Here is a 22,765-nt window from a genome sequence, read left to right on the forward strand (position 1 = left end):
AACATATTTACCACTTTGTTTTTACCAGTTTTTGATTTGGTTACTAAATGTCAAATGATGTCATCTTTACTAACATGTGCAGTAGAGAAAACATAAAGCTCTGGGGTCTGCACGTTACTACAGAAAACCTGGGGTTCGTGTCACTGACTGGCTGTGTGTTCCTGTGCATGATTTTGATTGTTCATACTTGATGCATAAAATAATTCAACATATTCCAGGCTCATTTTGCTTCGTAAAAAGCTTGTGCAACTTTGAAGTTACACAACTGTAACATTATGCATTATGACTTTACAAATTTGTTCCCGTGGTTTGTATCATGAATTAATAACCAGGGCAGAGTGTATCAGAAATGGGGTGGAGATCAAAGGTGCAGTGTCTTAAGTCACATCCAGGCACATTCTAGATGGATACATCTCCCAAAAGGCATTTTGTAAGGTAAGAGAAAAACACAGTTTTGAAACGCTTTGGCAGAAAAGGAGATGAGGAAAATCATGAGAGAAGTGGAGTGGCAGGAAGCCAGGAATTCTTTTTCAGCATCACAGTGCAAGAACAAAGGATGCTCAAAAAAATAAAATAGTGACAGACTAAGAAATGACGTGGGGGATCAATCAAAATTTCCAGTTCTGAAACCTTCTGCTGCTGGGGACAGGGTTTGTAAAGCGAACCACTGTGTCTCTAGTCTGAACTGTAGGCTGGTGTCTGTTGATGCAGTTCTGTCACTTCATCAGATCTGATGGCCTGAGTGGGATCTAAAGTACTGGCTTCCTTCTTGTAGGGTGTGCTGATCTCCAGAGCCTGGACACCATGCAGCCAATGGAGAGGAAAAGGCAGGGCTACATTCACGAGCTCATTCAGACGGAAGAAAGGTACATGGACGATCTGCAGCTTGTCTTAGAGGTGAGATGACTTGGATGTGAAAATGCATTTGGAAAAAGAACACCTCTGGCCTGCTGAGTAACAGTAAACAGTAAAAAAAAAATAAAGGGATTTTTATGAACCGTGAAATGCTAGAGGAAGAAAGTGAGGTTGTGTCAGCTCCTCCCTTTCTAGCAAATGTTAGTGGTTGTCCACCAGGCAAAAACATCACGTTATGACAGTCATTGTCTTACAGGGACCTTCCTGTTTTCCAAGTCTTGTTCTTAGGTGTTTGGGCTCGGGGTGTCTCACGGAGCTGCACAGGCTCATGACAGAAGCTGTAGAAGCATCATAAAAGTTGCATCGTTTGCCTTATTTTCTGATTTTATTTCTAGAAGCAAAACCACCTCACTAGGCCGGGCAGGCACTGGGCAGCATTAGGTGTTCTTGGGCATCTCACTTGACCTCTCCACATAAAACAACTCTGTGGTGAAGTGTTAAAGATGTTAAATAGACTGAGTTACACAGATGTTCTGCCATCCAGGGGTATTATGCCAGGGGTCCCTGAAAGGAGCCGTAGCTCTGCACAGGGGTTGACTGAGGGCTCTGGGTCTGGGGATAGGTGTGACGTGTCAGTGTGATTTGCGTAGCAATTGACTCCCAAAATCATGGGCATGTTCTGCTGAACAGTCAGTCTGCAGGCCCCACTGCTCATCCCTGCTTCACAAATGGTGATTATGGTGTCAAGATGAGGTCACCCACTTTGGAAAAATAGTGACAGCTGCTGTCACAAGTGCCAGTAAATACTCACTTTTAACTTCTGAGAAATTGGACACTGAGCATACCAAAAAAGCAAAGTCACTGCTAGGCTAAACAGGAGGCTTTTATCTCTGCAGAATTGCTCATCTTTCTGATTTTTGGACTGCAGGTTTTCCAAAAACCAATGGCTGATTCTGGCTGTCTCACAGAAGGAGAGATGGGGCTGATCTTTGTTAACTGGAAGGAACTCATCATGTCAAATACAAAGTTACTGAAGTAAGTACTTACTCACATTTTCATGTTTTTCCTCTTTATTCTCTTGTTCCTTTCCCCAGGAAGTTTTCTGGGTTTATAGTAAATATTTTTGTCCTTGCTGGTTATTTCCTGTGCATGTGTGCATTCAGAACAGCTAAATGCATTCAGACTATCTCATAAAGAAGGAGTTGTTCTGAGAGCGAGGGAAATAAACAGCAAGACCAGATGCACATTTGCTGTAACACCTTAGAAATAGGGCCTACACAAAAGCATGCACACGGGAGACGTTCTTCCCAGTTTTCTGCAAAGCAACCTTCTGTTCTCTAAAAATAAACTTTGGAGAGACAAGCTGGCTAATGACTCATCGAGATGGGGTGCTGGTTGAAAGTAGAGATTGATGCTGCTTGTCCCAGAAACCTCAAAGGAGAGTCTCAGTCCTGCAGGCCCCATCAGGCAGCTCGTTCAGCTCAACATGTTGTGCTGGTGACTTTCTGGGGGCTCAGGCTGGACTCGGCACTCCTGGAAGTGCCCGTTGCTGTGTGAGGGAACTCGCCTCACAGGCTTGTGTCCTTTTCGGGGCTGGATGTTGTAAGGATCTTGATTTCAGCCTCGCAGACTTGGCAGCAAAAGCTGGATGGTGATTTCTTTCCTCTTCAGAGCCTTGCGAGTGCGTAAGAAAACAGGAGGAGAAAAAATGCCAGTGCAGATGATTGGGGACATCTTGGCAGCAGAGCTCTCCCACATGCAGGCCTACATTCGGTTCTGCAGCTGCCAGCTTAACGGAGCTTCGTTGCTGCAGCAGAAAACTGATGAAGATGCTGATTTCAAAGACTACTTAAAGGTACCTTATTCAGTAGCTGTTGTGTCTTCTCCTTTCCTCAATGACAGGAGCCCACCTAACCAGCATTGACCAGATCTAAATAACCCAGAAGAGTAAAATCTTCCAAAAATAGCTAAGAACCCTCCCAGGTGTATTTATCTGATGACCGTGGTTAACAGTGTGTGGGTTTTATTTACATACCTGTCTTTCTCTCTAGCCAATTTATCACTCCATTTCCCATTCCATTGCTCATTACTCCAGTGTAACACTAGCCCCAGAAAACTACAGTGCCCATGTCTGCACCTTCCCAGGAATTCCTGCTGTCAGAAGGGGCAGGGGTCTGTGGAGTTGAAATCTGAACATGCCTGTAATGCAGTGGGCTGTGCAGTGTGCCTGAATGCTGCAGCCAGGACCAGAGCTGTGCAGTGTCAGAGGCTGGCACACTGCAGTGGGGGCTTCAAGGCCATGAAAGGAGAAACATCAGAGCTGTTGACATCATCAGGGGTTTGTTTTCATTGTTTTGGTTTGTTGGTTTTTTTAACCCAAGTGGCCTGTAATGTCAAAATAAAAGATGGAATGGTTTTCGATGTAAGGAGTCTGCAGGTACAATGATCCTCTAGCTTATGCTGGCAAAGCATCCGAGTACAGTGACAGCACTGGCTTTCCTGTTTGTTCTAGATACAAGTATTGTTTGCTTTCCAAATTCTAGGATTTATTGGAATGGCTGGAAAAACTGTTTGATCAGACAGTTTTCAGTTTTCCATGTGGTGAGGCAACTGTTTCTTGATGAGTAACGCGGTGTCTCTGTTAAATCTCTGGGCTGCACCACAGAAACTTGCCCTGGACCCTCGCTGCAAAGGAATGCCCCTCTCCAGTTTCCTCCTGAAACCCATGCAGAGGATAACCCGCTACCCCCTGCTCATAAAGAGTGTGAGTATCCACAGGGTGAGGTTCTCTGGGTGAACGTTGGAGTTAAATCGCAGGCAAAAAAGCCTTGTCCCCTTAACCAGGATTTCTCTGACAGTGTGAGGAGGAGCCCCTGTGCTGACCTTAGAGTCTTGCATTTGGGGAAGAACAGCCCCATGGACCAGTGCAGGTTGGGGGCTGACGTGCTGGGGAGCAGTGTAGGAGAAAGGGACCTGGGGGTCCTGGTAGACAGGAGGATGACCATGAGCCAGCAATGTGCCCTTGTGGCCAAGAAGGCCAGTGGCATCCTGGGGTGCATTAGAAAGGGGGTGGTTAGTAGGTCAAGAGAGGTTCTCCTCCCCCTCTATTCTGCATTGGTGAGGCCGCATCTGGAGTATTGTGTCCAGTTCTGGGCCCCTCAGTTCAAGAAGAACAGGGAACTGCTTGAAAGAGTCCCGTGCAGAGCCACAAAGATGATGAAGGGAGTGGAACATCTCCCTGATGAGGAAAGGCTGAGGTAGCTGGGTCTCTTTAGCTTGGAGGAGACTGAGGGGTGACCTCATCAGTGTTTACAAATATGTTAAGGGCAGTGTCAGGACGATGGAGCCAGGCTTTTTTCAGTGATGTCCAGGGATAGGACAGGGGCAATGGGTGCAAATGGGAACATAGGAGGTTCCATGTGAGTATCAGGAAGAACTTCTTTCCTCTGAGAGTGACACAGCCCTGGAACAAGCTGCCCAGAGAGGTTGTGGAGTCTCCTTCACTGGAGACATTCAAAACCCACCTGGACACGTTCCTGTGTGATGTGCTCTGGGTGATCCTGCTCTGGTGGGGGGGTTGGGCTGGATGGTCTTTCCAGGTCCCTTCCAACCCCTGAGATTCTGTGATTCTGTGACCTGCATTGTGATCTTCTTTCCTCCCCTTTTGGATCCGTACCAGATTCTAGAGAACACCCCAGAAAACCACCCCGACCACAGCACCCTGAGGCTGGCCCTGGAGCGCGCTGAGGAGCTCTGCTCTCAAGTCAACGAGGGGGTGCGCGAGAAGGAGAACTCGGACAGGCTGGAATGGATTCAGTCCCACGTCCAGTGCGAGGGTCTTGCTGAGGTAGCCACGAGGATCCTTCTACAGCAGAGACTTCGCTGAGTCAGTTCAGAAAGTCTTGCGGGGGTGGGGGGGGAGGGGGGGAAGGGAATGGGAGTCCTTGCTCACATCTGTTACTGGAATGAGATCCACTGCTGAGCTCTTGACAGAGAAGCTTTTCTTAAATTCTGCTTCCAGCCATAGTGTGATGAGATCTTGTTGGTTTTGCATCATTTTGGCAGTGGAGAAATCTTGGTTTATCAGCTTAAAACTGATACCTTTTAAACAGTCAAATGAACAGAAACAACTCTGATCAAGTTCTGCTCGTGCTGCCTCTGGGCTAAGTCAGGTGTTGCTACGTGGAATTTCACTTAGTGTGTTTCCCAAGGTTTTCCTTCACACAGAAAGCGCACAGAAACCCTCACTTCTAGATCCTCAAAAGTATGTGGGGTTCAGACTCCTGTACCTTTTAGGACAGCCTTCAAAATGAGATGTTGTGACAGTTCTCCACTGGCTGTGTAACTAACCAGGGCTTGACAGGCCCAGAGGGTCTGTCCTAGTTCCATCACCTAGTTGTGCACCTGTAAGAGGTGACCTGACTGCAGACACTGCAGGCTCTTCTGAAACAGCTTCTGGACAGCAGAGAGGTGGCCATGAGATAAACACCTTCATCAGCTCTAACTCCTGTGTATCTTGTTGGTGGGGCTTAAATCTCCTTGACGTTAGCAGTAGTGTTGATACCATGGCAGATCATAAAACAATTTCCCTTCTCTTTGTTTGGAACTGAATGAATGAAACCAAACAGAAGAGGATTTTGAACAGCCTGAGCAGTCTTCACAGTGAAGAGGAGGAGGAACTGGTGTCTGCATTAAGTCTCTGCTACTAATGGGTTTTGTCTCTCCTAGCAACCGGTGTTCAACTCCCTCACAAACTGCTTGGGACCACGGAAGCTGCTGCACAGTGGCAAGCTCTACAAGGCCAAGAGCAGCAAGGAGCTGTATGGCTTCCTTTTCAATGACTTCCTCCTGCTCACCTACATGGTTAAACAGTTTGTCTCTTCTGGCTCTGATAAACTGTTCAGCCCCAAATCCAACTCCCAGTTCAAAATGTACAAAATGGTGAGTGAGTCAAGGTGCCCGTAGTCATGTTGATCCAGTGGGACCTGGCTTCTGGTGAGGAATGCTCTTCTCCCTGCTGGGATTGGCCATCTGGTCCCATCTGATGGCTTGTTGTCATGTGGGTGTGTACTGGCAGCCAACGTGCATGGATGCCATTGGCTTAGTTGCTGGAAAAGGACAGGGTTTAATAAACACTTTTGTCCTCTCTGGAGTGAAAGGTCAGAAATAACATCCTGCCTGAGCAGATGAGTGGGATGTTCAGAAGCAGGAGCCTTGACTTGATTTTACACAAATTTCTGCACCCAGAAGAGAATACTTGTCCTTCTTTAGAAAACAGTAAAAGGTGCAAAACTTCAGTCTCTGTATCCAGACAGGGCATGTTCTCAGCATTTTGGAGTTGCAGAGATAAGCTGAAGTATCCAGGCTGCTTTCTGACAGAGAACCTGGGAGATTCCCAGGATTTCCGAGCTCCACACTGCAGGTCTGCTTACACAGTCCTGCCCCTTTCACCAAGCTCTTCATCCCAGAAGACAGAATGGGATGTACTGCCAGAGTAGTTTTTTCTCTCAGTCCTTTCTCACATTCTTTATACAGGGATCTGGTTGTTCATCCCATGTCCTACAACTTCCATTTTCCCTACACTAAAGTGATGTACTGAAACATCCTTGTAGAGTTTCTGCTTATTGTCAGGGTGACGCTGCCACAAAGATGTTTGCTTTTCTTTCAGCCTGTTTTCCTCAATGAAGTCCTAGTGAAGCTGCCCACAGACCCTTCAAGTGATGAGCCAGTTTTCCACATATCACACATTGACAGAGTTTACACACTTAAAACCGACAACATTAATGAGCGGTGAGTAGTGAAAATACAGATCTGAGCTAAACGTGTTGATGGTGCCTGTTGGCTGTGTTTCCAGTCAGCAGACAAGAGGGTCTCTGAGTTCAAGAACAGGGTTTAGTCTGTCAGTTAGGAAATAAACTCATTTAGCTGTCATTTGAATCACGAGTTTTCTCTGATTTTGTTCAGCTTGTGTGGGAAATCCGGAGTCACATCTCGTGCTCCTCCATGTTACAGTCATATAGGAGAGTAGTTTAGGGCTGCAAAGTCCAGGGTCCCCTAGGATACTTCCTATAGGATTCCCTCCCAATCCTGGCCAGTGTTTAATGTGCCCCAGAAGTCTTTAATAAAACAATGCACTTGCACTTGCATGTATTATGCTGATGTAGAAATGTGGCATCAGAATAAATCAAAAAACTCCATTGCTTTTAGTCCTTGGACTAACTTGATTTGTGATGGCTCTGAAACCCAGTGGGGGGGGGTGGAAGTGGCAAAAGAGATTGGGGTAGAGTCACTGATAACTGAGGAATTTCCTGCCTCTGGTGTGACCCTGACCATAGGGATTGCTTTTTGCAGCACTGCCTGGGTCCAGAAAATCAAAGCAGCATCAGAGCAGTACATTGACACTGAGAAGAAGAAACGTGAAAAGGCTTATCAAGGTACCCCTGAGTTCTGTCCTTGCCCCTCATCCACCTGCACACGTGGGCAGGGTCTTTTCTGGAGGATGCCCCAGTGGCTGTGTAGGATCTCCCTCTTCAGATCTATTGCCAGTTTTTAACCAATCTGTTTCTTTTTTTGCCTGCTTTGTTCCCAGCTCGCTCCCAGAAGGCCTCAGGAATAGGACGCCTGATGGTGCACGTGATTGAAGCGACAGAGCTGAAGGCCTGCAAGCCCAACGGTGAGTGAAGGACATTGTGTCCAGTCCCTTTTATTCCTGGATCCTTCGAAAAGGCTGGCTGTGAGAAGCTTGGTGATTTGGGAAACACAGTGGTTTCAGCTAGAGCTTCTGAACAAGTTGGCCGTTATTCTGAATGAGTTAGCCCCTGCAGGGGACCGAGTGAAGAACCAGCTCTGTGCTGCTCTAGGAGATAAGGATTGCCGGGCCCACATCACCTGACAGCAGCATCGATGTGTGTCCAAGCACCCTCCAGAGGGGGAGGGAGGTCTCTGCACTGCAGAGGTGTTTCACTGCTTCTTCTGTGTTTAGGGAAGAGCAACCCTTACTGTGAAATCAGCATGGGCTCTCAGAGCTACACTACGAGGACCATGCAGGACACCTTGAACCCCAAGTGGAACTTCAACTGCCAGTTCTTCATTAAGGATCTGTATCAGGATGTCCTGTGTATCACCATGTTTGACAGAGATCAGTTCTCACCCGACGGTAAGTGGGAACATGTGATTTAGGTAGAGAGTGGGGTTTTTGTGACTTGGGGTACACAGCTCCTCACCAGCAGTCCCAAGAGCCCGTAGGTATGACTGCTGCCTGAGAAATGCTGTGTAAAAACAATGCTTCCTTGTTCAAAAGGTCCAGTAGCCTTCCAGAGCCAACAGCTCTGAGTAGTCAGGCTTGATCTCACTCTGGCTTTTCTATCAGACACAGAATTATTTTTTTGTCAGACTGGGGAGACAGAGTCGAAAGCAGAAGATTTTCTTTCTCACTATAGGTGCCTGAAAATGAGATGCTAGGTTGTATTTGCACAGCAACGGTTTTATAAGCTGTTTTTTTTCTTTTGCTTGGAAACTGAACATGTTTTTGGCAGTCAGTAGCTTCTAGTATTCTTTAAAAGGTTAAGTGCTTTTTCAGGGCTCTGACACCCAGTTGATTATTGACTTGAGCTGCCCTGTGTGTAATTATAGCTCAGCCTTTCCTCCTGTGAGGTAATGTGACTTTGCTGGGCTGCTTCTCCTGTTGGACAGCTGAGTCTGTTGTTTCTCCAGTTCCTGGTAAACCTTTCAATGCACACACACCCAAAGATGTTCGTGAAATGGCCACAAAGAAGGCATATCATTTCTGAATAGGACTGTAATCCTACTAGTGGCAGTAATCAATAGTTCAAGGTCGTTGTTCTTGTGCCAAGAATGATATATAAGCCTAAATAGAAGCTGAGCCAAAATAGTTGAATTTTTCAAGTGTCTTCATTGTACCATTGCTTTGTGAACAGGTTCCATCACTCATCCCCAGCCTTCCAGCTCTAAGCCAGAAAACTTAAAATTGTGTTTCTGACATAGAACTGTAACGATCAAACTGTGACATAGAGACATGTTTCCATCCTCATTCCATAGCACTTTTGTCTTCTAAGCAGATCCTTTTTGGTGACTGCCAGCTGAGGTGCACCAGGCTGAGGACTGGGCAAACAGGGAGCTCGGGAGCAATGTGCTGAACACACCCCATGTAGCATTGCTGCCTAACCTGACACACTCAGATTTTCTAAGCTTAACGTCTTTGCTTAATGAAATTCCCTATTCCTTTCCCCAACAGATTTTTTGGGTCGCACTGAAGTCCCAGTAGCAAAAATCAGAACAGAACAAGAAGGCAAAGGCCCCACAACTAAACACTTGCTGCTGCATGAAGTTCCAACAGGTGAAGTCTGGGTCCGGTTTGACCTGCAGCTCTTTGATCAGAAACCACTCCTCTAAGAAGACACTCCTCTAAGAACACATTTTTTTAATTTATGAAGGACAACTGAAGCTGACACACAGCCTGAACATTTTTTCGGTAGAAGATTTCTTGCCCCCTGCTGGTTGTTAAGCACGAGTTCCTGCTGCTCCCGTTACCGGTTGCGTTTAGTTCCTTGAGCGTTCAAAGTTGTTGATCTATGCAAACACAAGTGTTACTGTATGTACAGTACTGTAGCTCAGTGCCTTTTTATTACGTTGGAATATCTTGGGTTTGGATGCCAATGTTCCCATTTTCAGGGCCAGAAGGAAGTATTAAGGAGAAATGTGGCATCAAGATGTATGTATATTTTACCACTTAGTCTAAGATACAGACTGAGGAATGGTTTAGCTCAGCACTAGAATCATTCCATTTGAAATCTGAAGAGTGATATCCACTGGAATCTTCCCGTCTGAGGATGATAGTTTTAAAGATTAAATGCTTAAAAAGCCTTAGTTAGCACTGCAGAAGTCTCTGATATATTGTATATTCTTAAAGATATCAAGTGTAGTTCTTTACTTGACTTAGCTCTGCACTGAAATCAGTAACTGCTACTTGATTTTCTTTCTGCTTCAGTTTGAGTCATTCTCTGCTGAGACAATGTGGTTGTGAAGCATAACTAGAAAAAAAAAATATTTTAAATACTGTGACCCACAGTAATGTGGAAAAATAGTCTTCAGGTTTTGGGGTTTTTTTTCCCTAAATATAAGTTATTTGTGTACATTTCCTTGGTCTTGCCAGACCTCCATGTGAATCTTGAAGCTTTGACATTGCCAACTTGTATATAGAGAGTAAAATATAAGTTTATTAATGTAATTTGTCTACAGATGTTTATTGATGCATAGTGGTTTTTATAAAAGTATATTTTCTTGTACAGGGTAATGTGAAATAATGAGAAGAACTTGCAGGATTAAATTCAAGAAAAGTTTATTACAAGTTTAAGAAGTTTGCTCAGGGGAGCTGTCCCCTCGACGCGGATCTGTGAAATGAGATGTGGGTTGAGAGCAAACATCTTCTCTGGGCACCAAAATGAGAGATGGTCCCAAAAAAAAGTTTTTGTTTCCAATGGGTTTGATATATTGCAACCATTTTATTGCCTCCTGAAGTACAATGCTTTGTTGAACAAGCAGGGCATGCTTTCCATGGGTGCAGTGATACTGCCAGTGTCACAGCGATTGCCATCTGCGCAGCCTCCTGGCACGGGGCTGAGCCAACCACCTCTGTTACTGCTAACAGTTTTCTGTGGTTCAGTATTTCTAATCCTAAATAAAACTAAATCTTGGCAACTCTCGAGAGTTTGTGTCTGTACAGGGGGAGTTTGGAGCTTCCTGAACTCGCAGAGAGAAGATTCTCCTCTCAGGCTGTGACACCAGAGCTGCTGTGCAGGGACAGAGGAACGACGCTGGCACCAGACACAAGCAGTGTTTGCTGCTCAGCTCTGGCTCTCACAAAAGAGCCAGACATTTTGTACAACAACCCTCGCCTCTCCCCTAATTATGTCCTGCCCCCTCAGAACACTCCATTTGGATGTTGAATTTGACTTACTGCTGCCACCCTGCCTCCAGGAGAGAGTCCTTTGACAACCTCTTAGCAGCCAAATGTGATTTTGCACAAATAGTATTTCTGCAGGACATTGACTATGGGAGTGCTGATAAAGTGTTGGACAACCAAAACCAAATCGTTATTTCCTCATCAGTGCTTCCTAAGCTGCTCTTCTGTACACATCTGCTGACCACGCACACAACGAGGAGCATCTCCTCCTCATTCAAAGAGAGGGTTTGTTCTACAATCTCAAGGTGACCTCGTGCAAAACTGCAACATCTGTGGCTAAAATTCTGCAGGCTTTGCCATGCCCTCTGCCTGCTGCTTCACATTCCTTGTCACATGAAATAGAGCAGACTCAGAGCTGCGCATAACATACGAATTCTGCCCTGCACAGAAGAGGGGCAGACCAGACTTTCTTCTAACTTTTCTCACCAGTTCACCTTTTTCAATCCAAAGATTCCACCACCCTGTAAACCAGAGACCATCAGCACTGTCTTTGTAGAGCTAAGCCTAAGTTAAACCCGCTAAAATAGTAGGTTTTGGCACGTAGAGCTGGAAATACCAGGAACAGCATCTCCCACACCTCTTTGGCTGCTGGGTAACTGTACTTCAGAACCACAGGTTTGAGCCAATGAGTTTATTGCAGTTTGCCAGCAGTCCTGGCCAGTTACTACTTGCTTTGGCAGAAGATGTAACATACGTTCTGCAAATGGTACCTTCTGGTGGCTGTGCCTGCTGCTGCAGTCAGCTGAAGGGCAGGTGACATTCCTGGCTCTTCCCATCTTTGTGGTGCCCAGTGACTTTCTGCCTGCAAACAGAAGAAAGAACAGTTGCCAGGCCATGCAGTGTGATGGCTGCTGTAGCCCAGCACAGCTTCCTGCACGAGCTCCTTCCCACACTGAGACACTTCAGGAAATGTTTGCCTTTGCGACCAGTTTTCCTTCTAGAATGTGCCATTATCCCATAACTGCTGTAAACATGCTGGAGTAAAGGCTTGGGCCAGTCAAAGGCATAAAACTCCAGGGCAGGGGCTGGGGGGAGAGAAGATTCAAGAGGCCATCAGACTTCTCATGTTTTTGTCACTGGGGAGCAGGAGTTCCCCTCAAGTGTTGTGTACTGCACTGTCAGAGGAGAGAGCTCTCAAAAGGGGTTGATCAGAGCACTGGGACTTCAGAAAAACAACATTAAAATTAAAAAAAAAAAAACAAAAACACTCTTCACTGGTCCCAAATACTTCTCCATCAGGGCAGAACAGCTGGTCTTGTGTTGCCAGCTTCAGCAGCTGCACCCCTGCTCCTTTCAGTTCACCATTAGTGATCTCTGCTGTACCTTGAGTCCAATCAGCCCGTGTGCCAAAAAAACCCTGTTATGGACCTTGGTTGTAGCTCCCTCCTTCAAGGCCTGAGCCAGGATGCACACCATATCTCAACAGTCAAAGGTTGAGCAAACATGAGGCAAGGCCAAGAGAGCTGGGACAGTTTAGCCCGGGTTAGAGAGGGCTCAGGAGGAATCCCATCAGTGTGTACAAGCACCTGAAGAGTGGGTACACAGAGGATGGAGTCAGGTTCTTTTCAGTGGTGCCCAGTGACAGGACCAGAGGTGATGGGCACAAACTGAAACACAGAAGGGTGTGTCTGACCATCAGGAAACACTTGTCTATTGTGAGGCTGACAGAGCACTGGCACAGGTTACCCAGAGTGGAGCTTCCATCTTAGGAGATACTCAAAAGCCATCTGGACACGGTTCTGGGCAACTGGCTCTAGCTGGCCCTGCTCCAGCAAGGGGCTGGACAACATGACTTCCAGAGGTCCCTTCCAACCTCAACCATTCTGTGATACAAATATAACCTCACTCTGCTGCCAAAATCTAGATACTAATAGGAAAAAAAAACCCACCCCAAAACACAAAGCAAATATGAACATTAAATCCTCTCAGATCTTTTAAGTAAAGCACCCAGGAGACACTCCATGGCCAGAGGTGTAGGGCTGGCTGACAGGCTGTGTGCAGAAAACACAGCAGACACCCCACCACAAACCACTTTATTTCAAGGCTCAGCTTGACCATCAGTGCTCCACTTCAATACATCCTGCTGTTCACTCTGCACCTGAAGACTCTCCCTTCGCCAACACTCCCTTCTCAGGAGACATACACAATAAAGCAGAATCCACCACGAAATTTAAGCTCTAGCAAACACTCCGCTGCACAGCCCAGCAGGGGGGAGGCCTCGTCCAACTGCAGCTCCCTCTCTCTCAACACACAAATTCTCTCCTACCTCTTGGTGTGGCGAACCTCACTGGCAATGTAGGCGTGTGGTATCTTCAGCCACTCGGCTGCATCCAGACGCTGCCGGCTCAGAGGGAGCAGCGGCAGCTCCAAGAGATTCCTCAGCTCCCTGCTGGAGCACGGTCTTCCTGGTGGGAAAGTAACAAGTGCCTCGTGTGAGCACATGCTGTCACACACCAGGACAGCCCCCCCAATGTGAAGCACTCCCCAGGGACACCAGTTGTTTCAAATACCTGTCTCACACTGCTTGATAACGCCAGTCTCAGTAAACTTCCTTTGAATGCTTTTTAACAGAGGATCCTGGAGTGCTGGTATTGAAACCTGTGACAGAGACAATAATTTCAGGCTTATGCACCAAGACAAGCACGTTGTCAGAGAGCCTCAAAAGTCCAAAGCCAGAGGTGAAGGTCAAGGTGCTGCTGGTTAGCAGGGAAGGAGCATCAGCCTCATTTTTAATGAATGAAATCATGAGGCACAGACTGGAGGGCCCTGAGCCCTTAAGGCAGGGCTCGACACATTCAACACTGCTGTGAAGTTAGACCACAGACATGGGATCAACACACACCCAGCTTGCATGGGAACTCACCAACCCTTGCTAGAAAGGACACTTCCCACCCTGCCACAATGAATTTGAGATGAGGAAAAACAAACCTGCTCCCTGCCATTGCCCACTGTGCCTCCAAATCTGGGCCTAGTATGGATCCAAGCCGTGTTCCCAGCTAAAACCATTTTCAAACACTCTTCAGGTTAAAAGCAGGAGGAGGTGGGACCCATATTGATTCAGTTCATGAGATTAGAATGTATTGCTCTGCACCAACCCCACAGCAGCACATCAGTAAGACCCTCCACCTCTAACCATTAACTTCCTGCGGGTCAAAGGATGCCTCTAAACCCCACAGCACAAATAACCATCACACCTTCCAGCAGTCTGTCTGTGTCTTCAGGAAGAATGGATCATACTCTGATGGGTTATAATATTCCAAAGCCACATAGCCCTGCAGGAGAAGCAGGTAGAAGGTCAGACCTCAGAAGCTACTGGTGATACAACAGTGAGAGAGCAGCCAGCCCAGGTATCACACAGACAGGCATGGTATGAGCACATCACCAGAGGTGGTGGAGGAAAGGACTCCTGAATTTTCACACACTGCACCTCAGAAGGAAGGTGACTGAAGTGCAACCAGAAAGTTCCTCCATCCATTTCAATTTATCAGAAGCATAAATACATGATAAGTTATTATCGAAGCATCCAGAAATCATTACAGGCTAAAATGTGAATGACAACTAGGGCAGGCAAGAAAACAGGAAAATGTTTTGACAGAGAAGGAAACAACTATTAGAAAGAAACAAAAAAAAAGAAAGAAGCCCCCACCAGCCATAACCCTAGGCAAGTTACTAGTCTACAAGATGCAAGCTTCAAGTCTAGGTCAAGAGCATGTTTTTCTACCTATATACAGCAGTAAAGACCTGAACCCATCCTAATGGTCCAGACCACAGCTACATCTCATCAAGAAGTCTGCCAGCAACAAACTTCATAGTCTGCAGTTCAAGTGCCCCATGACCAGAGTTAGCTGCAGCAAGTACCACTACCTGGTGTTCACTATTTATGCCAAGACCAAAGAACACCAGACAGAACAGGCTGCCAAGCAGCTGCACAGATACTGAGGTTGACACAAGCCTGATGCTGAGAAAGGTGAATTACAACCATTTGTCTCCAAATTATAATGCACTGTGCTTGGCCAATAAGCCAGGACTACATTGCATCAAGCAAGAGAGATACAGATGACAAAACACAACATGCAAGTAAAAAAACCAAACAGAGGCCACAAGTGATGCCCTAAGAACAGTAAGAACACAGCAAGCACATTCAATACTTTTTCCTAGTACTCTCAGTAAGTCTTCCAAAACTTTGCAAATTATCTCAGCTTTCTTGTGCAGATGATTCTCCAGGGGTGCCAGGAAAGGAGCATTCAGCCCATGGCCCTCTAGGCCCCAGCCCTACATAGCACTTTTTGGCAATCTGTGGGTGTGATTTCAAGTTGAGAGTTGGAAAACCCAGACTTTAACCTGAACGGTTCAGGAGTGCTGCAAGATGAGTCTAAACCCAAAAAAAGTGGGATCTGCAGTAGCTTTGAGAGGTGCCTATGCTGAAGGTGCTCACATGGGTGAGTGAGCCAGGCCCCAGGGGCCTGTGCTGTTCCCAGGCACCCAGCAAGAACCTGGGCAGCTCCGTGGGGTTTTAGATACTGCTGAGTGTGAACATTCACAGGATCATTCTGGTTGGAAAAGACCTTAAAGATCCTCAAGCCCAACCATTAACCTATCACTGTGGAGTCCAGTGCTAAACCATGTCCCTAAGCACCACATCTACATGACTCAAACACCTCCAGGGACGGTGATTCAACCATTAAGATTAAGAATTTTCTTCTAGTATCCAACCTAAACCTCCCCTGGCACAACTTCAGGCCATTTCCTCTTGTCCTGTTGCTTGTTACTAGGCAGAAGAGACCAATCCCCACCTCACTACAACCTTCTTTCAGGTAGTTGCTGCCTCTGCCAGGGCTTCTGCTCCCCAGGATCTGGCAGTTGCCCAAACAGAAAGCACCAGCCACACTCCCTGTCTCCTGTTCCTGTCCCTGGAAAGCTTCAAGCCCTAAGTCTGCAGAGTTTCAGTGCCACCCCTTGATCTATCATTACTTATTACAGAAATTTACTTCTTGCAAATACCTTTGTTTTATTACAGTAGTTTAAATAGAGAGAGAGTTGCTCTTCTTTCCTTTTCCGTATTTCTTCACTTGACTGGCTGTCCATTTTCTCCATAATTCTCTGCAGCAGGGGCTCTGAAACATTCTCCAGCCATTTCTTGTACAGCAACTCCTTCTTTCTCAGATTTAAGAAATCATTGTGCCTCAAATACCTCTCCACCTCCTGAGTAAGGAAAAGAAAACCCAGACAACTTATTGGCCACCCATGTCAAAGAGCCCATGGATGAAGCTGTGTGGCCCAGCTGACCTGCTCTGCCTGGTCACTGCTGCAAGTGCCCTGTTTTCCAGCCCTTCTTCCTCATTCTCCCTCTCTCCCATTCCCAGCACTTGGCTCCAAGCTCTCCCTTGCCCAGGCTCTGACATTCAGACCCTCTCTTTTATAAGCTGTAGCACAAAACTGGCAGAAAATCATTCACTTTTCCCCACCAGGTTAGTGAGCTGAAATCACTTCAGAGTTGGGGGCTGATAAGCACCAGGCTGTGCAAGACAGGCAGCAGGAGATGAACCTTCTCCTTGCAGCACTGGCAATCTGCAAGATCAGATCTCCTGCACTTTATTCATAGGCCCATCATCACCATCTAATCAAACCCAGAAAATGAATGTCAGGTGCAAGCAGGCAGGTAAGGCACCAAAGTCTCCCGAGGAGACTGAGGGGGCCAGAAACTTGTACTTCTAAATTTAGCTATCCAAGAACACAGACAAATGACATTTTCTTGTGAACCACTTGATGGAGAGAGGAAAAAAAAAAAAAAAAAGACATGCAGGAAAGCACACAGCAAATAAGGAAGATACCACTGCTTACCCTCCCAAACTGGTATTCTCTGTCCAAGATGCACTGAGCAGCAGCAATGACATCTTGACTTTCAGCAGGTGCTGCCTAACAAAACATCAACAAACACATGCAGTACAGGCAGGACTTGAGTAGGAGTTAGAACTACTTCTGAATTCATAATAATTACTTGTGTTGTGATTAAAGGCACATGATACCATAACCCAGCTGACAGAACAGCCCTGGCAGGCAAATCCTTGGGAGACGTGCTCTGAATAGTTAGGCTAACTGTAGCAGAAGAGTGTTGGAAGAACTGGAATGTACATGTTCAGGGAGTCCAGACCATCTAGGGGTAACCTGGGAACTACCGACCTGTCAGCCTCACCTCTGTGTCTGGGAAGATCACCTGGGATGTACTGAGCTCTGCCTAGGAGAGAAGGAAGGTGCTGAGAGCTTATGGGTGAGAATTAAGGGGCAGGGTAACATGGAGGACACTCCTGTTGGTCAGGCCACCTGATGAGGATAAGGAGGTTCATGAGGCCTTTTACAGGCAGCTGAACGTAGCCTCACAATCACAGGCCCTGGTTCTCATGGGGGACTTCAAGCACCCTGATATTTGCTGGAAGGGCAACACAGCCAGGCACGCGTGGTCCAGAAGGTTCCTGCAGAGCACTGATGACAACTTTCTGATGCAGCTGGTTGAGAAACCCGTGAGGGGGTGTGTGCTGCTGGACCTGGTTTTAACAAACAAAGAAGTTCTTGTTGGGGATGTGAAGGTTGGGGGCAAACTTGGCTGTAGTAACCACAAACTGGTGGAGTTCACTACGGAACTAGGCTTCAGGAATGTAAAGTTCAGCCTCTTCAAAGACCTACCTGAAGTACAATGGACCAGGGCCAAGAAAGGTATGGATGTCCATGAGAACTGGGCAACTTTCCAACACTTTCAAGGACAGTGTCAGAAGTCTTGCTGAAGTCAAGGTGGATGACATCCACTGCTCTCCCCTCATCTAGCCAGCCAATTACGACGCCATCGTTTGCAATCAGATTGGTCAAGCATGATTTCCCCTTGGTGAATCCATGCTGACCTCTCCCAATGACACTCTTTGCTTTCACTTGCTTTGGGATGACATCCAAAATGACTTTTTCTGACGCCTTACTGGGGACAGAGGTGAGACTAACTGGCCTGTAGTTCCCTGGGTCCTCTTTCTTGCCCTTTTTGAAGACTGGAGTGACATTAGCCATCCTCCAGTCCTCAGGCACCTCTCCAGTTCTCCATGACCTCTCAAAGATTATGGAGAGTGGCCCAGCAATAACATCTGCCAGCTCTCTCAAAACTTGTGGATGCATCCCATCAGGGCCCATGGGAGCTCAATTACACTCAAATATCCTGGGTTTCCCCTACACTCTGGTTCTTCACAGTAGAATCTACAGCTGAAGGAGTGCAGAGAGTCACCCACCTGCCAAGGCCTTTGCTGATCATGTTCTCTCACAGGCCTTGGACACCTAACTCTGGGCAGCTGGGGACTCTGAGCTATGCACAGTGTGCACTGCTGGGCTAGTCTGGGAGGAACAATCCAACCTTCAAAAATGTATGGAAGTATTGTATAAACAGCAACAAAACCCCTAGTTTTCTTACAATTCCCACCAAACAAAGAATTCCTCTTGAGGTTTGTTTCAAAGTGCTGATTCAGCAGCATTTTTCTGCCCCAGTAAAGTTAAACTGGCAGAGATGAAGCAGCAGGTTTGCAGCCCAGTACTCCCCCTGACAGTAACTCACCTCCGTGAGCAACAGACAGTTCATTCTGTTTCAAAGAGCAAAGTGATTCACAAATTATTCCAGAACGCTTTTCAGCTTTGGAAACATTTCAAATTCCACCTCCTGACTTCTTTCCTTTGTGCCTTTTTCAGTTACATAAAAGCCACTTTCAAATAACCCCTGCATTCCACCCCTGGGATGGTTCCATTTGGGTCGGATTTAAAGTTACTTCTACCAGATGAAGCTTATGCTGATGCAGTGACCCTGAGCTCCAGCCAGAAAATTCCAGCTCCTCTACTGTAGGTGCCCCAGTGTATCTAGATCGATTTGTAACAGAGCAGAAGCACAGAGGCAGGATGCCCTCTACAGGAACCTCCACTGAAACCTCTATTTATTCCAGATGACTGCAGAGATGCTGCTTCCAGGCAACAACCTGTTCACAGAATTACTTGGGTCGAGAGCAGACCAAAAGAAAAGTTTACTTCTGCAGAGATAATGATCTCCATATTCTTCAGCCAGATCTTTCAGCTATGAAAAAAAAAAACACCTGTTTTTCAATTTACTTAAAAGAATCTACAAAGACTCTCTGGATCAGGTATTTGTGCAAGGTGGCAACTTTTGCTTGTGTGTAAGGTGATTTTTAAGAGTTCACTCTGCCCAACCCAGCACTTCAGTGATGCTGTCTGACCCCCAGCTGACCTCTCTAAGCTGTAGATTCAAATCTCTTACCATTGGTTCAAGGTGAAGTCTTCCCAGCTTTGTTTCATTTCATCCTCCCTGCTTTTATACACTGATAGACACACCTGCCTGCATGTTCCTGCCTCCTCACAAAACACTTTCCTGTCTTGTCTGACTGAAAGCCAGAACCCACAGGACAGCATTGGAAGGGACCTCTGAAGATCACCTAGTCCAACTGCCTGCTTGAACAACAGCCAACCTCACAGACCAGCTTGCTCAGGGCCTCACCCAGTCAAGGTCTGAAAATCTCCTTCCTCAAGTCTGCCAGCTCGTGTCCTTCACTCCAACTGCTTCTATAAATGCAAACTCCTCACTTCTGCTGTGTAATCCAGGACACAGCAAAGCAAGGAAAGAAGCCAGTTTAATGCACATGCTACCAAGGACTGTCCTTCCCTCCTGCATAACTTTGTGAGATTTCTTTTTTTTGCATAGACACCAGGAAAACTAAAAGATCCGCAGTGCTCACAACATCCCAGTCCTCTATTGTACTGTTTTCAGCCCCTGTAGGATGGCTCCCAAAACCAGCAATACAAAATCTCAGCACTCAGCATGATGGCAGGCTGGGGGGCACTTCCTCTGACATGATTTCCTCCCTTCTGTGTGCAGAGGAGATAAAAAGAGGCAGAGTAAAACAGAGGCTTACAATTCAGACACTCCTACATGATCTGGAAAGTAGGTTCCCTGCCTGTCTCCATCTGGCAATGTGGATATTTTCTTTTGTCCACATATGCCCTGCTGCATCTGCAGTGGAGAATGCCATGGAGGCCAGCATTCCCTGTCAGAAGTCCCCTGCTCTGAAAACTATCTCCCCTTTTCCAGACAACCCAAGTCTATTAAGCTCCAGGGAATGCTGTAAAGCACATCCAACCTTGTGGTCTCCAAGGAGCAGCTGAAGGATTCTGACAGTTTATTCCTCATCCTGCAGTGACCAACTAAAGGGAGGCCATGCACTGTTTCCTACAGGGATAAATAACAGCAAGTGCACCCTGAGCAGCACTGAGTAATTTTCTGATATCAAACAGGCAAACAGTGAGGACTGAAGAACATCTGGACACCCAAGGTTCTACAGCTTGGTATTAGAGAAGTCAGCACATCTTCCTATGAGATCCCACCCACCTGCAAAGATGACACAGGCTCCTGCTTCAGGCCATCTGCTGCACACTTCCTTCCACTCTGAGCAGTCTTCTTCTTCTGAGCTAGGGATGCTGTAAACCCCTGGGCAAGTGTAAGATGAGGAAAATACATATTTTAAAACAAAACAAAGGAGGTGTTTGCTCTCACCACAGAGGACTAGGACCCTAGGAGAGACAAATGAAAGCAAACATAGTCTGCCTGCTGCAGCTATCTGCCTTAAAGAAACCACAATTGGTAAAGTCTCTAGCTGCATTTTTTTTCCCCCCAGTCTTGATACCTCAAGCTGCCACTGAATCTTAATCCCTTTTTCTGTTTTGTTTGGTCTCTTGCTAGGAGATGCCAGTTCTCCATGGCTAGCAAAGGCAGGGCCCACTTTTATCAGACACCAGCTGGTTTGTAGGTCTTTAAGTTAAATCATGTGCTAGGATGGACAAAGGATTCCCAAAGTCTGAGTGGATAAAACAAGACCTGAAATTAATCTAACAGTTGCAGCCCTCAAATGCTGAACACTGTGAGCAGGCTGGCTGCTCTGTCTTAGGACACTTGTTCTGTTATGATCAGACCTGAGAATAATCCTGCCTAAAATCCCACACCTGCATCCCACTTGGGCATCAGCAGTATAGCTCTCTATCAGGGATCTCTGGAAAGACAGGTGTCTCTTGCTTCACAAGTCCTGCCCAGTGAAGCAGAACACCCATCTGCTGAAACCCACACACAGTCTCTGCCCACATACGAGTCACAGCAGGAGCTGTGAGGAGAGATGTTAGTATTCTCTGTGACAAAAAGTATCCTTACACACAGCTGAGCCCTCTCAAAAGCCCCTCTCTGACAAAAGCCTTCACACAGGCTCTGCCTGTAGGGTCATCTGCTGCCACCTCCCCACCCCCTCAGCACCCAGGGATGTCCCCTCAGCACCCAGGGATGTCACCATCTCCCTGTCCCCTCAGCACCCAGGGATGTCCCCTCAGCACCCAGGGATGTCCCCACCTCCCCATCCCCTCAGCACCCAGGGATGTCACCATCTCCCTGTCCCCTCAGCACCCAGGGATGTCCCCTCAGCACCCAGGGATGTCCCCACCTCCCCACCCCCTCAGCACCCAGGGATGTCACCATCTCCCTGTCCCCTCAGCACCCAGGGATGTCCCCTCAGCACCCAGGGATGTCACCATCTCCCTGTCCCCTCAGCACCCAGGGATGTCACCACCTCCCCAGCCCCTCAGCACCCAGGGATGTCACCACCTCCCCAGCCCCTCAGCACCCAGGGATGTCCCCTCAGCACCCAGAGATGTCCCCACTTCCCTGTCCCCTCAGCCCCCAGGGATGTCCCCTCAGCACCCAGGGATGTCCCCACCTCCCCATCCCCTCAGCCCCCAGGGATGTCCCCACCTCCCTGTCCCCTCAGCCCCCAGGGACGTTCCCTCAGCCCCAGGCACCCCCCCCAGCCCTCACGCCCCTCACCGGTCCCGGCGCGGCCCCGGGCGGCCGCAGGGGCGGCGGGAGGCGGGGGCGGTGACAGGCCTCGCAGCGCCGCATGGCAGAGCCGAGCAGACGGACACGCTTCCGCCGGGAAAAATAGTCCCTCCTCCCCATTCACCCGCAGCCGCTCGGGAAAAGGAGAGGCCGCCTGTGGGGGCTGCGCTGGGGCAGCCCGTGGGGACAGCGCTCCAGCCCCCCCGGCTGCAGGGCCAGCACCCGCTGCCGCCCGGCCCGGGCAGAGCTGGGGCGGGGGCACGGCCCGACCCCTCCGCGCCCGCCGGCCGCGCTGCGTCCCGCGCTGCCATGGCAACCGCGCCTGGGCGCCGGCACCGAGGTTCGTTGTGCCCGCCAATCAGAAGGGGCGCGCCGGGCGTGAGGGAGCCAATCAGGAGTGAGGACAGCGGGTGTGGGCGGGGCGGCGCAGGCGCAGTCGGGCGGCGGTTGCCGTGGAGACGCTTGAGCGGGGCCGGGGCAGGTGAGCGGGGCCGGTGAGCGGGGCAGGTGAGCGGGGCAGGTGAGCGGGGCCGGGGCAGGTGAGCGGGGCCGGGGGAGCGGGGGCAGGTGAGCGGGGCAGGTGAGCGGGGGCAGGTGAGCGGGGGCAGGTGAGCGGGACAGGGGAGCGGGACAGGGGAGCGGGGGCAGGTGAGCGGGGCAGGTGAGCGGGGCCGGTGAGCGGGGCAGGTGAGCGGGGCCGGGGCAGGTGAGCGGGGCCGGGGCAGGTGAGCGGGGCAGGTGAGCGGGACAGGTGAGCGGGGCAGGTGAGCAGGGCAGGGGCAGGTGAGCGGGGCAGGTGAGCGGGGGCAGGTGAGCGGGGCAGGTGAGCGGGGCAGGTGAGCGGGGCCCGCGTGGCTGGGGCAGCAGGCAGGGGCATTCCGGGAGCACTGCCCAGCCCCAGCCCGGCTCCCCCCTGCCAGGCCTCTCGCAGCTGCTGGCAGCCCGCCATGGCCCCCTACCTGCGGGGACTCCCGCTCCTGCTTGGTTTATCATTTAAACAGTGATTTTTAATTCAAAATTTC

At 48.5% G+C, this 22,765-nt stretch overlaps 2 protein-coding genes across 8 annotated transcripts in view; one reads left to right on the forward strand and one right to left on the reverse strand.

Annotated features, from left to right (window-relative positions):
* The window catches only part of ITSN2 (intersectin 2), an 83,323-nt gene extending 72,751 nt beyond the window's left edge, over nucleotides 1-10,572 (forward strand). For 5 of the 6 annotated variants that reach the window (XM_051613642.1, XM_051613640.1, XM_051613644.1 and 2 more), the window contains 11 exons: nucleotides 776-897; nucleotides 1,784-1,890; nucleotides 2,527-2,710; nucleotides 3,521-3,619; nucleotides 4,535-4,702; nucleotides 5,584-5,796; nucleotides 6,524-6,645; nucleotides 7,207-7,289; nucleotides 7,445-7,528; nucleotides 7,838-8,011; nucleotides 9,110-10,572. In XM_051613642.1, the coding sequence (XP_051469602.1) occupies nucleotides 776-897; nucleotides 1,784-1,890; nucleotides 2,527-2,710; nucleotides 3,521-3,619; nucleotides 4,535-4,702; nucleotides 5,584-5,796; nucleotides 6,524-6,645; nucleotides 7,207-7,289; nucleotides 7,445-7,528; nucleotides 7,838-8,011; nucleotides 9,110-9,267 (1,514 nt within the window). In that variant the 3' untranslated portion in view covers nucleotides 9,268-10,572. Of the gene's footprint in view, nucleotides 1-775; nucleotides 898-1,783; nucleotides 1,891-2,526; nucleotides 2,711-3,398; nucleotides 3,620-4,534; nucleotides 4,703-5,583; nucleotides 5,797-6,523; nucleotides 6,646-7,206; nucleotides 7,290-7,444; nucleotides 7,529-7,837; nucleotides 8,012-9,109 lie in introns of those variants that run through there. The other variant, XM_051613645.1, reaches the window with a different exon arrangement.
* Nucleotides 10,197-22,765, reverse strand: part of FAM228B (family with sequence similarity 228 member B) — a 29,074-nt gene continuing 16,505 nt past the window's right edge. The window contains exons 2-8 of one of the 2 annotated variants that reach the window (XM_051613657.1): nucleotides 20,256-20,354; nucleotides 16,679-16,753; nucleotides 15,839-16,039; nucleotides 14,032-14,109; nucleotides 13,348-13,435; nucleotides 13,104-13,242; nucleotides 10,197-11,639 (exon numbers count right to left, since the gene is read on the reverse strand). In XM_051613657.1, the coding sequence (XP_051469617.1) occupies nucleotides 11,576-11,639; nucleotides 13,104-13,242; nucleotides 13,348-13,435; nucleotides 14,032-14,109; nucleotides 15,839-16,039; nucleotides 16,679-16,753; nucleotides 20,256-20,354 (744 nt within the window). In that variant the 3' untranslated portion in view covers nucleotides 10,197-11,575. The remainder of the gene's footprint in view (nucleotides 11,640-13,103; nucleotides 13,243-13,347; nucleotides 13,436-14,031; nucleotides 14,110-15,838; nucleotides 16,040-16,678; nucleotides 16,754-20,255; nucleotides 20,355-22,765) is intronic. The other variant, XM_051613658.1, reaches the window with a different exon arrangement.

This window comes from Apus apus, chromosome 3 (assembly GCF_020740795.1).
Source record: "Apus apus isolate bApuApu2 chromosome 3, bApuApu2.pri.cur, whole genome shotgun sequence".
NCBI classification, from domain to species: domain Eukaryota; kingdom Metazoa; phylum Chordata; class Aves; order Apodiformes; family Apodidae; genus Apus; species Apus apus.